This window comes from Halichoerus grypus, chromosome 3 (genome assembly GCF_964656455.1).
Source record: "Halichoerus grypus chromosome 3, mHalGry1.hap1.1, whole genome shotgun sequence".
Lineage (NCBI taxonomy): Eukaryota > Metazoa > Chordata > Mammalia > Carnivora > Phocidae > Halichoerus > Halichoerus grypus.
The window spans coordinates 29,842,873-29,861,072 of record NC_135714.1 but is presented as its reverse complement, the minus strand read 5'-3'; the positions used below and the strand labels follow the sequence as shown (position 1 = coordinate 29,861,072).

General features: G+C 39.6%; 1 protein-coding gene across 1 annotated transcript in view; it reads right to left on the bottom strand.

The window, feature by feature from the left end:
* Nucleotides 1-305: 305 nt before the first annotated feature.
* The window catches only part of DTHD1 (death domain containing 1), a 60,636-nt gene continuing 42,741 nt past the window's right edge, over nt 306-18,200 (bottom strand). Inside the window, 3 exon segments of the mRNA XM_036101904.2 lie at nt 306-625; nt 3,350-3,373; nt 3,376-3,406. Coding sequence (XP_035957797.2) covers nt 306-625; nt 3,350-3,373; nt 3,376-3,406 — 375 coding nt within the window.

The following is an 18,200-nucleotide window of genomic DNA, read 5'->3' as shown; positions in this document are numbered from 1 at the left end:
CTCAGAAAACAACCTCTGCTATTAAAATGTAAACACAGCAAACTCTATCACAAATGCTATTAAACTTGGCTGAGCTCAAGACAATAATTCTTGCAGAACGTACATCTCTGAACCACAAAGGAGCGCTCAAACCCAAGAATGCTTTTATGATCTGATTAGTGTTTTCCATCTGTCTCAAATAGCACATCTATCAAAGACTCAGTTCAAACAACTTGACTTGGAAACTTGCTAGTAAAATGTTGACGGAAACCTCCTTAAAACCAGCTACGACCCTTCTCTAGGGCAAAAGAAAGAGCAACCTCGCGTTACTCTGCTGAATCAAACCACTGCTGTGGCTCCGTGAACACCTTCTTTCCCCACTTGAATTTGAGCTCTTCGGAAAGATCGCTCCTGCGGATCTTGTGGAGGTGACGAGCCAGAAGGCGAGCTTTGTCGGTGGAATTTGGAAGTGATTTTTTCCAGAAGCAAAGAAGTTCGTGGATCTGTTCTGTGAGATCACCAGGGTTCTTCAGTCTGATGGGCTCAATGGTGCTGCGGCTAAGAGGGAGGGACGAGGAGAGACTCGCGGCGTTTTCTTCGGAGAGCTCCTCGGCCAGCCAGTGCAGCAGGTTGTCCCACAGCGCTTCTGCCAGGCACACGCGGAACACGTCACGTGAGGACTCTTTCCCGGGGGCAGTGCTGATCTCACCCTCCGCACCTCCGTCCCGGGAAGTCTAAGGGGCTCTCTGGTTTGGCCTCTGAACGGTGGAAAGATGTGGAACCAGCCCAGTGGACAGCTGAAAGCCTTTGGATCCCTGCTATTTCTGGGGTCTTCTCCCCGGAGGGAATGACTGATTGCCTAAGACTAGAAATGCTTCTCAGATTTTAACTCCCCTGAGATCCAGGAAGGCTTGTTAAAATGGATTTTAGGCTGTGCCCCAACTAGTCTAATTAAGTAAAACTAGAGTAGGGGCAAAATTGGGCATTTTTAACAAACTCTGAGGTGATGTTGACATTGGGGTTCCCAACCATGCTTTGAGTAGCACTATGTTAAAGGATACTTCTAGGTTCAAAAAAATTTTTTCTTCATTAGTACTAATCTGATGCATAAATTGTACCAGCAGCTACACAATCCTCTCACCACCAGCCCCAACTATACGCACACACAAACTCACCAAGATCCAACCCAAAGAGCAGTTCTGTGGAAGGTCCTTTATGCCAAAACATTTCCCCTGGCCTCTGGACTATTTGCAACCACAAACATCTCCTTTGAATATATCCTGTATTTCAGCATACCCCTTCCCTTATCCTGTGACTCACGTCTACCACCTAAACTCATGATTCCATTTTTCTCTTGTTTGGTTGGTTGTTTATTTGTTTTTCTTTGTGTAACTCCGAGCCATCACTCCCAGTAAAGCCCCTGAGCCCCCCATCCCCCAGCTTCTATGCCCCAGCCTGCACCATTCTCCGGATAACTCTTGCCTGGTCTGATGGGAGGTAAGAATTCTGCATCTGCCACCTTTGACTCCACAATTCCTTCCATCTACCTACTCACAGAAATTGCACATAAATTTACATTATGAATCGTGCCACTTTTCTGGGAAAGCTACTCAGGAAATGGAGTCTCCATTACTTTCAAATCAACATTCTGCTTCCATTGTGCAATATAGGCTCATGATGGATGGGCAGGCCTCCTCTCCCCATCCACATCTTCTATCTCCTGCCATTCGCTGGCAGCAGCATCAGTAACCCTGTTGATAATCAGTCACAGATCCGACCACATTGTTCCTTAATCTTGTTGACATCAATCACCTGTACTGTGATTCCACATAAGAAACTGACTTTCATGGCCAATCCTCAGGTTTCATCTCCCTCCAAGGCATCAGCTTCTCAATATTACTGCTGACCACTACTTCCTAAACCTCCACAGCTCTGTTCTGTTCCTCCTACTTAATGTGCTTCTTGCCTCCTACTTAATATGCTTCTTGCGTCACTGACACAGCGAGTCCTTTGATGACCGTCACTCATCTCTACTGGGTCTCACATACCTTCATACTATTAGAAGCACATGCTGCTCCTCATGATCAGCTATGTATGTCAACAACCACCTTGCATCCACCTTGGAATCTGTTGTCCTTTTTAGCTTTCATCGTTATCAATTTATCAATTGCCAATCCTGCTTTACTCACCCTACACTCAACTACCGAGATGTCCAGGGTTATGAAACTATGCCAGATGTCATCAACTAACTCTGTGCTCTGTACACCATTCAAGTCTTTATAGCAGCTAACAAACCCATTAAAAAAAAAATCTTTTTCCTAAATACAATATTCCCAGCAAGCACAAGAGGGGTGGGGGTAAGGGTAGAGGGAAAGGGAGAAGCAGACTCCCCACTAAGCAGGGAGCCCAACATGGGGCTCCATCCCAGGACCCTGAGATCATGACCTGAGCTGAAGGCAGCCACTTAACTGACTGAGCCATCCAGGCACCCTACAGAGCTGGGATATTTCACATCAGAGGAGATGGTTAGGGCAGTAAAAGTTGATGAATTCATTGAGGGGAGAGGACAGAGAAAGAAGAGGCCTGGGAGAGGAAGTAGTAATTCAGCAGAATCAGGAGGAAGAGAGTCAACAAAGGGGAAGAGAGGGAGGAGGAGAACCAGGGCAGGCCGTGGTACCCAAGGGAAGGAGTGAAATGCTTTCTGGAAATCAGAGAAGATGCAGGCTGAGAGTTGTTTGCTCTGAGTTGTATTTAGAAGGGTGCTAGGAAGATCAGAAAGAGGATATCTTTTGAAGACCAAGATCAAATAACAAATGATCTGAAGATCAATAAATTATTTAGTGACCATTAACACTATAAAATGAATTGTTTCAAAGGCTAAAATAGAATAAAAATGTCAAATTCTACCCTGAAGTCTACATCACTGTTATATAATTGAATTATGCATAACCACAATCAACTATCAAATGTTTCCTTTGTTGTGGTTTCATACCCACATACCTCTATTTAAAATCTACTGGCCTCAAATGTGGAGTTGAAGAGACCACACTTTGATTCACAAATTAATTGTCAACATTTCGGAACAAACTGTAGTTGTTTACCAAAGTAAGCAATTACTTAGTTATCTTAGTAAAATAATCCTTAGCAGGATTCATATTTCTTGTAGATTTCAAAAATTTTAATTACACCCATATTTGAGAATGTTTTGGTTTATATGTGCATGACTTCCAAAGGAAATTCATCTATTAGGCTAATAAACGTAATGATTATTTAATTGCAAAGTCACTTTCTCCTTTTTTTATACAATGATTCACATATATATGAGGAAAAATAGTGCCACTGTAAGGAGGACTGAGCAAATATTTCATACCTACAGGATCGGTAGAAATTCTTTGGTACTCTGTGGATGGTTGATCAATTTTTTATGCTATTGGAGGAAAAGGACACAGAATAAGCAGAAGAATTCATTAATTTGTGAACAAGCTACAAATAAAAATCCATCTGAACCTTACCCATATTTGAAAGAAGTACTGAATTGCACACCTTGCAAAAGTAGAATGTGTATTTGTGCATGCATGCTCAGCAATTGCTTTCCTAAGATAAGGCAAAATACATTAACTCAAATCTTTCAATGAATTTAAATATAAGACTACACGTTTAAATATTAGTATAGCAGTCACGTTAACTCTGAATCAATATTTTCCAACTAAAATTTGAAACTGTTAAGACCAACAAACATAGAGCAAGCTACCTGTATGCAACAAATGCAATATTTTATTAAAGCCCTGACGGGGAAGGCACCTTGCCCCAGCACTCAGCATGAGGCCTGGGTTCTCTAACAATAATTTTTGGGAATGAATGAGTGAACCAAAGTGCATACATGATGCCAAAAATAATCACGTTTTTGAGCAGATATTTTTCTGAAACCAATATTTTATCAAGAATATTCAAATATATAATTATTACTTTTCTCCACTGTCTGCAGAACAGTTTGTTCTCAGTGAATATGGGATCATGGAAACAACACAGGAGATAAAGGAATAACATCTGGGTTTGGAAAACTGTTCAGTTGTCTGGACAATTTATTTACCTCTCTGGTCTCAGCTCTGAAATGTGATTTATTAAAAAAAAAAACAAAAATCTCAAAAACCTGTATACGAATGTTTGTAGCAGCTTGTAACAGCCCCAAACTGGAAATAATTAAAATTTCCTGCAGTAGTGAATGGTTAAACAAACTATGGGACATCCACACTATGGGGTGCTATTCAGTAATAAAAGGAACAGATCATTGATACAAGCAACAATTTGCATGGGCCTCTGCCCAATGGTTGAGTGAAAAACTCCAGTCTTAAAAGGTCACATATTCTATGATTCTATCTATATCACATTCTTAAAATTACAGAATTATAGAGATGGAGCATAGATTCGAAATTGCCAGGAGTTATGGATGGTGGGAGATGACCATAAAGGAGTAGCACAAGGGAGATCTTTGTGGTGATAAAATAGTTCTGTATCTTGAATGCAGTGGTTACACAATCTACACATGTGATAAAAGGGCCTAGAACTATATACACACATTATATCAATGTCAACTTCTTGGTTTTGATATTGTGGTATAGTTATGTAAAATGTAACCACTAAGGAGAATGGGGTAAAGGATACCCCAGACCTCTCTGTACTCTATTTTCCAACTTCCTATGAATCCATAATTATTTCAATAAAAACCTTTTTTTTTTTTTTTTTTTTTAATAGAGCGAGTTTAAATACCTTTTAATTATTTGGAACATTTTGGAAAATACAGACAATCCTGAAGGAAAAAAAATACCTTCTACAAATCATTTTCCAAGCTTCATGTAGGTTTTTAAAAAGCTGTCTATAAAACCTGACATAGATTTACTCATATGCAGATGCACTTGTGACAGAAAATGCTACAGTAGTAATTTACAGTGGAACCAAGTTTTGCATGCATGCACGGTAAAGAATATTTCAGTGATCCTACTTAAGGTACTGGTATGAACAATGAAGTTGTTGGAAAGCTAGTATTTCTCATTAATACTGTCCAAATGGTCAAAATAATATACACATAAAAGCATATGAGCTAATATATTAGGAGCCAGACAGGATTTCAGAAAATTAAGACTGGTAATCAAAGTTAATTTTTTAAAGATTTTATTTATTTATTTATTTGAGAGAGAGAGAGAGAGAGAAAGCACACGAGGTGGGGAGGGCAACAGGAGAGGGAGAAGCAGACTCCCCGCTGAACAGGGAGCCTGACATGAGGCTCGATCCAGAACCCCGAGATCATGACTGAGCCACCAAGGTGCCCCTCAAAGTTAATTTTTAATGACAACATATCCATACAATATTCAATGGCACCAATTTTTATTTGGAAAATGTCATTAGCTATAAATGCCTCCTTCCTGTAAGAATGTTCTCAAAGGCAAATGCCTCTACTATTTAAGATAAGAGGTGAAATTTTTCTTATATTTGAATATTTTCCTCTCTAAACTATTGAATTGCCAAGTGCCTGATCAAAGGCAATCCTCACATATGCTTCAATACTTCTCAAAATAAAAACTTTTTTAAAAACACTTACTTCACAGCAATGATACAAGGATAATCCAAGTGTGTTACGCTAACTAACATAGCACACTGCTGGTTCACAGGGAGATTTCAATACAAGTGGTTAAATCTGAATATCGTACTTTGTAGGTATTCTTGTCATAGTCATCACATAAACATGTATATAAAATTTCCATTGAGAAGCTTTAATGGGGGGAAATTAGGAAATAGCATAAGAACAACAAAAGTTCAAGTGTATTAATATTGTGGAATTGAAAAGTAAGTGCACATAATTTTTGAAACATCAACTATGTGCTTAAACCTCACGAAACAAAAAATGAGAAATAGCCATTTAAACAGTGAAGCAGATTCTATCTTTCCCATCAAAGGGCACATGGCCTGGATTGAGCCTGAGACAAGAGACACTGTTATTTCTTTGTATAAATAAATGTCCTCCCTCAGTCCTTCTTTCTTCAGAAATGTCTCATAGCATTTTGATGCACTGAGAGTGAGTCTACTGTTTAAGGATATGTATTTTTTTCACATACTTGAAAATTCAAGCCCCGTCCTTCTGGTGCCCAACGATAAAAGTAGTGGGTTGGAGGAGCATGGAAATCTCTGGCTCTTTTAGACTTGAAGTCACTATGCTGATCTCCCAATTGGCCTCTTCATCAGGGACGCTCAGTGCTCCCTTCACTTCCTTTTTCTTCCCTTTCCCCTTTTTTTTTGTTTTTGTTTTTGCATGATTTTTTCTGGGCACTATTTTTGCCTTGCATACCACCTTTCAAATCTCACTAGTGCTCAGGGTCAGCTCCAGGCAGAACAGAGAAGCCTCTGCTTGTCCTATGGCGTATCCCCTCCCATGGATTCCCAGTATCAAAGGTGGCTCCCTGGATGCCTTCCTTGGTGGCCCTGACTCTAATTTTTTCCTACTTTTCCTCTCTTCCCTGTTCTAATCCAAAAGTGTCATTCTGTTGCATCTTCTCAGCTTCTACTACTGGGTGAAGGAAGGTTTGCTATTCTTCTAAGGTTACCTGCTTTTATATTAATATTGTGTATTTTATTTTGCTGAATACAATTTCTTAAATGCCATGTGGAACATGTCACTGCTCAGGAAGATTGTTGGCAAAATCTAAACCTGGCTCCCAAGCTCTCCGTAATACACACCTACCTTGTAAAAGAGTGTAGTGGGGTGTAAGTAGCAGTTTTTCCTTCACCATTAGCCTTGTGAAGGCATCAGTATAAAATTATAAGTAATTCAGATATATACAGATGTGTCTTATTTATACTAAGTGCAGTGCAGGCCTCACTAACTAAAAAGTGGTCCAAAAAAATTGGACGCAAAGAAAGCCATTCACACCTGAAATGGTATTGTGTCTCAAATTTTATAGGCCATTGTTGTTAAGACTCCTTCAGTTATTATTCTTTCCGCATTGCCTAAATACAACCCTGTTACCAAATTCTTAAAACCAAGTGAACCATTTTTTAGTTGAGCTCATATATGTGTCATCTTGATCTTTTTGTGTGCAACCCAAAAAACTGGACTTGAGCACATTTATTATTTTACCCAACATTATTTCCCATGGCACCTTCAAAAGTTTCCCTTCATTATGTTTTCAGCACTCCAAGAACCTGCTATGATCAGTCTTGGCTCTACTTACTAGATTGGAATGTCTTTGAGAACCAAAAGGCATCTTGTTCCTATATTAATTCTTCACAGCGCTGGAAATGGTATTGTATACATAGGGTAGTATAAACTGTTTATATGATGACATCTTCTCTTGACCTGAATGATCTCCTCCTACAAATCCTACCATATTTTTAAGGCACCAGTCAAATTTCACCTCTTTTATCAACTACTCTCGTCCCTGCTTTCATATTTGGGAAGTTAGGTACTATCATTCAATTTATCTTTTAACATAATATTGTCTTGTGTTGTTGTTAATGCCATTCATATATGCCTGTTTTCTCTCCCCAACTTGGCTTTCAGTACCTTATTGTATCCTTTTTCTTTTTCAAGAAAATAAGTAGCTTTATTAACATGGCAACTTTTTTCCCTTCATAGTAGGGTTTTGACCCCAAATACTTATCAGTTCTGCTATGTAAATGAACTTATGGCTGGACTACTTACGGAACCTTGAAGATACCTATTCCCTGTCCAGTGTAGGGTCCAATGTAGGCAGTCCTCACTTTTCTTCCCCAGCCCCTCAACAGCTTCTGTAAATATCTCTTTCATTTTATGTCCAGAATCCCCTGAAATGCATCAGGGGATTCCATCAACTTGTATAGAATACCAAGATCTTGTCTTCTGTTCTAGGTTCCATGTCAAATAAAGCTGAGTCAGGCTTGTCCAAACAAACTGACCAAATGGTTATGTCAGTTAGTGTGTCACATGAAATTTAAATTTTGAACAAAACACCCTCTCCTCCTTTGGTCTCACCCAGAAATTAAAGTCTCAAAATATAGACAATACCATCATCTGCTCCTTCTTCTGATTCATCCGTCCTAGCCATGTCTGCCCCATTCACATCCCCAGCTGAAGTCTGGTCCCTTGTTCAGCTTCTTTAGTACTTGTTGCATGGAGTTGTCTTCTAGAAGTAAGGTAGCTCCTTCAGTGCCTCCAGAGCTGGAGAAATCCAATTCTGAGTCTCATGAGTCACACCCAGACCCAAAGTTCTGGGGAGCTATCCAGTCACACAAGAAAGAGCAAAGCACCTCAACATTTAGAAATAACCAAACTTCAGGAACAAATCCAGTTCCTGCAAGAGTTTACAATCTAGGCCCTAAATCTCTTGTGTGAGAGTGTTTTCAAAAAAAAAAAAAAAAGAACTTTCCCAAACAAAATATTTAACAGTCCAAATTCATATTGAAGTCATCAACCACAGACCAACCATAACAGAAACATAGTATAAGTGAGGACAGCATGTAGACAGAGAAGACAAAAAGGAAGAGAAAACACAGAAGGCTCTCTAGTTTCAGCTTCTCTACGGTGTCAATCTCCATTAGTTGACCCGAAACCACCGGCTGTAAACTGCCGATCCTCCAAGATGATTTGTTTGCTTTTCTCGGTCTCCTAGACTAGGTCAGTCAATACCTCACTGCCATCTTTAGAATCTCTTTGGCCTCCTCTTTGGCCTTCTTTGCATTGTTTGGTCACTCCTCAACTCCATCTTTTGGGTTCTAAAGATGATCCAGCGTGCTTTCCTCTGAGGCCTTCGCATGGGTTTTTATTTGGATGAGCAGACCTTCCATTTTCCACAGCGTGCTCCTATTCTGCATATAAGCTCTCCCCTGCACTCAAGTGCAAGATGTTATGTCCTCCTGCATCTTGCTGATGATTAGAAGCAGGAATTGCTTGAAATCTTCCTTAGACTCCAGTGCTTCCACTTTCCCTGGTTCTGATAGTTTGATGATGACCAACGGCTGTATTTTTCCTGCTACTCCAGAATTACAGCATCAATGTGAGCAGAGAAGCAGCAACAAAATGGAGACCCAGCTGTCAACGAGAGCTCTGCGTGTTGAGGCCCCTTTCAAGACATGACTGTGCCTCTGTTTAAATAAATCTTTAGGCCCATGATGGAGATGCTTCTGCCCAGGGTGCAAAGTCAGAAAACCAAAACTTAGATAATTTTTGTGTCCCTGTAAATGCACTGCTTGACCAGAAATGTAGTATATCCAACTAGCCAATCCCCAAACTCCAAGCCAACTCTGGGCCTCTCACCTCAAACAAGATTGACTATGGGGCCCCAGGCAATCAGATGTTTTCCATTTGCTTCTTCCTTATTCTTTAGTCATCCTATAAAAGCTTTTTGCCTTCTGCCCCATTTTGTAGTTCTCTGAGACTGTCCACTTCATGAAGTATTAAATAAAGTTTGTATCACCTCAATTGTCTTCTTTTTTTTTTTTTAAAGATTTTATTTATTTATTTGAGAGAGAGAATGAGAAACAGAGAGCATGAGAGGGAGGAGGGTGAGAGGGAGAAGCAGACTCCCTGCTGAGCAGGGAGCCTGATGTGGGACTCGATTCCAGGACTCTAGGATCATGACCTGAGCTGAAGGCAGTCGCTTAACCAACTGAGCCACCCAGGCGCCCCTTCAGTTGTCTTCTTTAATCATTTTTAATACCTCTTTATGGACTTGCTGCTCATAGAACCTATTATATCCTTTTCTGTATCTTCTTTTATATCAGTACTTATATTTACCAAACGGTTGCCACACCATACCTCAATAAATACGTCATAGCCATGAGGACCCTCTGTGGACAATCTTGAGGATTGTTATCATCATAAATCTAAGGTCTTCAGTTTCAGCAGGGACCAGGGCTGCTCAAGAATGTTTTTACGTATCCCTAAAGATTCTTCCAGCATTCCCTACATTGGATACTTCAAACCTTTACCGCTCTTTGCAAGACCTCTACCTTGCCTCTAACTGCCACTCTCTCAGCAAGGGGTTTTATCTTCTACTCACTGAGAAAATAAAGGAGAAGTTCTCAAACCTTAGCATTCATGAAAATTAATCTGAAATAAAAGGCAAAAAAAAAAAAAAAAAAAAGCTCACAGCTTGATTCAGTTGGCCTCAGATAAGGCCATATTCACACCAAGCCAACTGGGTGACTCTGATACTGAAATATGGTGGCTGCCCTTAGAAAAACACTGTCAAGTAGGACCTACACCAGTTATCAACTTGTACCCCAAATGGATCCTACTGAGTGCACAGAAGAATGAAAGAAATAGCTTTATTCAAAAAATGACAAAGATTTCTAATACCAGGACCAAAGGGAAATTCGGCTTGCTTCTTACATACCTTACACTGTAGGAATATAGTAGTCATAATCATGGCTAATTCATACATTACCTTAGAGGGATGACACAGATGACTTAGCTCTGGTGTCCACCTCCTCATCCAGAAACTCCAGCTTCTGGCACAGTCCTCTCCAAGTGTTCCGAGCAGACTCACAGGCTTTACTCTCTTGGCAGCCACACTGTTCCACTAGCTACCCCTCGATGTTCAGCCAGGCAATGCAGCCACCCGGGCTCCTTTTGTGGACACAACTGTCTCCCTTCCCGGGGCTTCCATGTGCACTATCATGGAGTGTGCCATGATGGTTTCTACCCATCCTGCACTCTTGCTCCAGAGGTATCATATAAGCAGAGTTGTTGCACACCAGTGGTTAGTCGTAGGTTTGTTCCACTGCGGCTCTGCCATTATTCCGACGCATCCCGACTGGCTCCGTACGGAGCTCATGGTTGTTCCTCATTTTTTCCAACGCAAAGCAATTCTCCACTAGTGGCCACCCTAAACCCTCCTAGTATGTATGCTCTGTGGTAAAATGTGATGGAATGAAGAAAGCAGCTCCCTACCCATCGTGTTACATGATGGTAAAGTAATATTGACTGTGCCCTGATGTGTCACAGAGTTTAGTGAAAGAGGTCTTTCATTTTTTAATTAAGACTTTGGAAAACAGTGTGGATGTTCCTCAAAAATTTAAAAATAGAGCTACCCTATGACCCAGCAATTCCACTCCTGGGTATTTACCCCAAAGACACAGACGTAGTGAAAAGAAGGGCCATATGCACCCCAGTGTTCATAGCAGCAATGTCTGCAATAGCCAAACTGTGGAAAGAGCCGAGATGCTCTTCAACAGATGAATGGATAAAGAAGATGGGGTCCACACATACAATGGAATATTACTCAGCCATCAGAAAGAATGAATACCCAGCTTTTACATCAACATGGATGGGACTGGAGGAGATTATGCTAAGTGAAATAAGTCAAGCAGAGAAAGTCATTTATCATATGGTTTCACTTATTTGTGGAACATAAGGAATAGCTTGGAGGACATTAGGAGAAGGAAGGGAAAAATGGGGGGAATCAGAGGGAGAGATGAACCATGAGAGACTATGGACTCTGAGAAACAAACAGGGTTTTTTTGGGGGGGTGAGGGGATTGGTTAGCCCGGTGATGGGTATTAAGGAGGGCACGTACTGCATGGAGCACTGGGTGCTATATGAAAACAATGGATCGTGGGTCACCACATCAAAAAACTAATGATGTATTGTATGGTGACTTACATAACATAATAAAATTAAAAAAAAAAAAGCCCCTCAAAAAAAATAAATAAATAAAAAATAAAAGCTTTCTCTTTAGGACACAATCATGTATCCAAGGGGCTGAACTGAGAAACACATTTCACTAATAACTATGGCACTCAATTCTGATAGTTTCTGATGCTTCAAATATATATTAATATGTTGTGTATTTAATATAGAATATTTAATACATATTTATATGTGTTTAATAAAATATATTTATATACTTAATATACAGCTGACCCTTGAACGATACAGGTTTGAACTGCACAGATCCACTTACACATGAATTTCTTCAATAAATACGATATAGCACAGTAAATGTATTTTCTTTTCCTAATGATTTTCTTAATAATATTTGCCTTTCTCTAGCTCCCTTCATTGTAAAAATACAGTATTAATCCATATAACATACAAAATATGTGTTAATCAACTATTTATATTATCAGTAAGGCATCCAGTCAATAGTAGGTTATTAGCAGTTAAGTTTTGAGGGAGTCAAAAGTTACATGTGGATTCTCAGCTGTACCGGGGCCAACACCCCTAGTCCCCACATTGTGCAAGGGGCAACTGTATATAAACCTGTATGTGTGTTTTTAGGCAAATCCACCCTGACCCCCACAAATGGAAGTCTGTCTGATCATATCACATTTACTCAGTTATTTCAGACCCAGTAAACACAGGTTAGTTTCTTACCCAGAAAGTACCTCAACTTTCATATAAAAATCTTCTAAGCTGGTAAACCCTCAGCACCCATTTATTAGGCAAGTCTGAAACTCTCAAAATTGAGCCTGCTTCACTGTTATTTACAAATTCTTTTTCTTCTTGGTTATCTCATCTATCTTTGCCCAAAATACTGTGAGGAAAATGAAGGAGCTCTTACTGTTTTCCTCTCTGATCAATGAGGATAGCAAGGCTCAAGAGTGGTTGAGGTCTCATGGCTGGGACCTCAGAGAGTTGAGTGGAGGGTTGAACCCCGCTGTGATTAACTCTAAAGCTGGTGCTTTCTTTCCCTAATACAAGGCTGCTTGAGCATGCAGGCTCTGGGGTACTTCTGAGCTTAAACCCCACTCTGTCAATTGTTGGTTCCTGAGAGTCAATTCATGCCTCAGTTTCCTAAACCTTAAATTTACTATCCTTATCTTATCTACTTCTTAGGTTTGTAGTGAGCTTTGAATGAAATAAAATAATGCACTTTCATTGGAATAAAATGGAATAGCTTAGTTGAGTTCCTTGAACACCATGGGTGCTTGACAAAAGTCACTCGTTTTGGTCACCCCTCTCTTACAGAACTAGAGTCTCATGTTGCATGCAAAAAGGCTTTATACACCTCCCAAATTCAAATGCATAGATGATTGTCCAAAGATCCATTTGTAACTAAAGCTAATCCTGTTAAGTATAGCTTTATGTATAGCAAGACTTGATCTGAGTGTTGCCATGACATAAAAATCCTGGAGACCCTCTCTTTTCCGGTGGCCTCACCGGGGTCAGGCACTGCTGACCACCCAGTCTCTGACAGGGCTTAGAAAGAAACACAAAGTTTCCATGTTGGCCAGGATTCACCCTCACTCTATTGTGCTTTCAGGATGCTTAGGATGGTGCTGGTGTTAACTAAGTTAACCTCACTCTAGAAACATGTGCTTGAAAACAAGAATGAGAAACAAGGCAGTGCAAACAATTGCCCTGACAGTTGCCTCTAGGGCTGATTTCTTTGATAACATAAGTCATCATCGTGCATCCGTGCCCCCTTCCAGCCTAGGACGAACTTGCATCAAATGAGGGAGTTCAGCCAGGATGATGGGGTGAAATTCCTGCAGAAATCACTACAATAATCCACAAAACTTAATATAAAAGTAAGTAAAGGGGGGGGGTGGTCAGAACAATTATAAATCCTTCCCATTGTTTCACACATATTTTGAAGTGCTAAGTGGAAACAATGCCATAATATGATGCTATCTTTGAGTCCCAGAGGAATATCCTATTTGGGGGCACCTGGGTGGCTCAGTTGGTTGAGTGTCGGCTCAAGTTATGATCTCAGGGTCATGAGATCAAGCCCCGCGTCAGGCTCCACCCTCAGCACAGAGTTTGCTTGTCCCTCTCCCTCTGCTCCTCCCTCTGCTCTCTCTTTCTCTCTCTCAAATAAATTAATAAAATATTTTTTAAAAAGGAATATCCTGTTTTAAATTACTATCAAGTGCTAATTCTAAGAGCACCCACAATAATACTATTGCTATGGGCAGATATAGAAATAATAAGTGGAGGTTTTCTCTTTAATTTCTACCTGTCTACTACTTTTCAGGGTCTCTACTAGAGAACCAGTTTTTATGTAAAGTAACATGAAAACTTTCTGACACTTAAAGCACCATCTAGCATGGATGCCACCTAACACTGCAGAACGACGTCAGTGAAATATAACAAACAAACAAAAATGCCATGCTGATGTTATTATCTTATATTTACCCTATGGGCACTTTTGCATGAAGAGACTTTCACTGGTTAATTATTATGATATCTTGTGGCAACAATTCCTCCATCCAGTCTTAACTCCCACACCCTTTCTACCTCCACATACCTACTGCAGATTTTTCTGGTAAATGGGTCATTTATTTTGTAGTTAGAAGATATCCAAGTAAAAGTGTATGAATAATAATAGATCAGGGAAGTATATATAATTAGAATGTTTCTGTGTATCTTTAGCACAGATTTTACCAGAAGCTTTTAAGATACCATAACTAAATACTGGCTTTCACTGCTTACTTTTACTGATTTATCTTGCATAGAGGTCTCTGCCACTAAGTAATTGCTGCCATTTGCTTAACTTGAGTTCATTTATTGCATCATAATAGCAAATTGTATATTCTCAATCTTTCTAATGTACAATTTCTACAGAATTCTTAATGGCTTTGCACTGTAAATAAGTTAGATAGAATATTGATCAAAGAAGTAATCTGGGACAAATGATTAATGTCAGCATAAAACTTTGTGCTGCAGTTATGCGTGCAAGGTAACACCAAATCAAAGCTGAGCCAGTTATCAATGTGGAGCGAGGACGTACCGGTGTGAAGAAGTGGCTAGACTTCTAGTTTCCAGTCAGGCATGTAAGAAGCTAGAAGTTGCCACTCTGTCCTAATAAGTAAAAATGCTGACAAACTGAAAAATCAACAACTCTTTTTAGATCCATCAGACAAGTGAGGTCACAGGGCAAACCTCTGTCCCCAAAATTGAAGAGACTGACAGATGAATACAGAGAATCACAGCTTATCAGAGCAGAAACTGCCTCCAGATGCAGTGCCAGGTAAGGAAACCTGAACTATAATTGACAAATTGCTGGAGGCTTAATGTGAACAGATCTAAGAGTTAAAAACTTCAGAGAGACCCAGTCAAGTGGAACTCACACACTTTTGTGAATTTTACCTCCATGAACTTCCACCAGGTTCTCGTAGTGAAAGCTCAGAAAAATTCCCCCTGCTTCCAGCAGGGAGAAGGGGGAAAGAACCACTTTTAAATATACCAGAAAGTTCTGTAGAACTTAGTAGAAAGTTCTTAGTAGAAACTATATAGCCAGAGCCTAATCTGTTGGGGTTTTATTAGAGTCTAACTGACGGGGGAGAGGAGGGAAATGCCCAACTCCACCCTCCTCTAGACATCCTGCTCCCCAGAATGGGGAAGTTAGGAGGGAGACTGAGAGACTCATGTGAAGTTCATAGTCCAGAGGTACAAGATCACTGAATACTGAGACCTCATCATAGGGCTATAGAACACCTCCCCTCACCCAAACCTTACCACCACATTACTCAAGGCCTATTTGCAGTAGTTCCTTTTACCCAGTACAGTGTGTTCAGTTATCAAGAAAAAAATGACAAAACATACTAAAAGGCAAAAAGACACAATTTGAGGAAACAGAGCAAGCATCAGAACCAGACTCAGATATGGCAAGGATGTTAGAACCAGCAGACCAAAAATTTTACAAAACTAGGATTAATATGCTAAGGGCTGTAACTGAAAAAGTGGATAGTACATAAGAGCAAATGGGCACTGTAAGCAGAGGGGTGGAAATTCTGAGGAAGAACCAAAAAAGAATGCTAGAGATCAAAAACACTGTAACAGAGATGAAGAATGCCTTTGATAAGTATATCAGTATGGCTGAGGAGGGAATTCCTGAGCTTGAGGATCTCTCAATAGAAATCACAAAGTTAAAAATGAAAGAGAAAAAAAAAAGAGATAAACAGAATATCCACGAACTAAGGAACTACAAAAACCATACGTGTAATAGAAATTCCAGAAGGAGAAGAAATATACAAAGGAACAGAAGAATCATATGAAATAATAGAATTTCTGCAAATGATTGTCAGAGATGAAACCACAGATCCAAGAAGCTCAGAAAATACCAAGCAGGACAAATGACAGACAAATACAGAACTATTAGTATTTCATTCCAAACCCATGACAATAATTTGAATAACCGTCATCCCCGTTTCCCAGATGTAACTTCTCCAAGGTAACATGGTCTTGAAACCTAGGTCTGTGTAAAGCCCTAACTTAAACAGTGAATCATAGTGCCTCCAGATAATGATATCAGCTACTCTTTTTTGTTATTTACCATGTACGGATAATTACTCTAAGCATTTAAAGTATATCATATAACCTCAGTGTAGTCTACTCTATCTACAACCTTGTGAGATAGTTGTTATTATGTCTACTTTACAAATGAGAAAACTGAGGTCTAGAGAGGTAAAATAATTTGACCAAAAATATTTAAATTAACACTTGTAAGAATACAGATCCTTTATTTTTTAACCTGTAAGTTAAAACTTGTATGTAAAGTGAAGGTTGAAAGTGTAAGGCAAGATGTTCACTCAACCATTCTAGTACTTGCGCTATGCTCACCATGTACATAAATCGACTTTACCGGTCTGGACCGGGAGCCAGTATTAGGTGAAGGGAAAGAGCTCAGCTCAGCCTAATCATACTACTTATTAAACTTGAGATCTTAAAGTATTCCCTTTGTGCCTCAAATTCCTCATGTATAAAATGGGCGTGTTACTAGTACCTGCCTCATAGAGCCATTGAAGGGAACACTGAGTTCTTTTTTAAAAATTTCTACTTATTTATTTTAAGTAATCTCTATACCCAAAGTTAGGCTTGAAATCACAGTCCCAAGATCAAGAGGCATACGCTCTACCCCTGAGCCAGCCAGGTGCCCCAGAAACACTGAGTTCTAGCATGTAACTTAAAGCAGGACATTGTATGTAGTAAGTACTCAAAATAATAGCTGTCATTACTTAATATTTTTCTCTTTAAAGTTACTCTTTTTAACTTACACAAATGTATTTTTAAAAGAAACTGATACTTTAGTCATAAGTGGAAAAACAATTTTGCTTATATAACCACATGGAAACCTTAAAAATAAATACAATTAAAACAATACTATTGAATTCTGTTGCCAACCAAGATTTCTGAGCCTAAGAATTGTCCTCTGCTTATTAACAGGGAAGCTTTTGTGTTAGAGAGATGTGAAAATATGCTAACATTAACCTGAGATCTACTCAGAGGGTCAGGGAAAGGATTAGAGAGCAAATAACTTCCTCACCATGTGAATCCATTTTATTTAAAGCTGGTGTGTTACCATCCTTAAAAAAAAAAAAAAAGGAAAAAAAAAAAGCTCTTACAGTTTGGGAAAAAGCATTATAACTGAACATTCCCTTTTATCTGCTGGGAATCATATCTTTTACTGTAAACATGTATGGGAAGTATTTTTGTTCTTTTAAAACCATAGCGAATATTTTGAGGGAATCTGAATTATAAATCATCACAAAAAGCAAGGAATGTGAACTTATAACCTAAGCCAGAGAAAGCTGGAGCCTTCATCATATGAAAGGGATAGCAATTATCTCTGCTCTGAAATGAGGTGTTATGAACTATTGTCACCACATGAGTTAGACAGAGCACCTTACTGAGCTGTTCAGAAGTGACTATGCATTTAACACCAAGATGATAGAGAAAGTCTGCTTCTGCCTCAGAAGCAGAAAAATCCCAAATAACAAGGGAAACCACCATCCGAGGCTATGGCAGCTCTATTTCAAGGCTTAGCTTCAACAAAAGGTCCAACCAGTCTGGCTCTCTGAAAGGTCTAGAATTGCCAAACACGCTGAAGGGGCAAGGGATATGAGAGGCAATATGGCATGGTAATAAAAGTGGCAGATGTAAAGTAAGCAAGGATCTGGCTTGCTCAAGGAACAAGGGGACATGGAACAATACGAAACAGGAATGACTTTGAAGTCTGGGTCCTAGCACAGCCTCTGGCCCTGGGAGGTGGTGCAAGTCCAGGCAAGTCATCTACACTCTCTTACTAAACTCTCTGAGGCAGAGACCATGGATCCTGCCTCTAAAGTATGCTGAGGGTAGATCGAAATAAAGTCCATAAAGGACATGACCTACACTAAAAATTCAACTGTGACAGAGACACACACAAATACAATCTGTGGGTACTTTTTGAACCTTGTTTTTGAACAAATTCACTATAGAAAGAGAAAATTGAGTTAGTAGGTAAATATAAAACATAGGCTGGGTA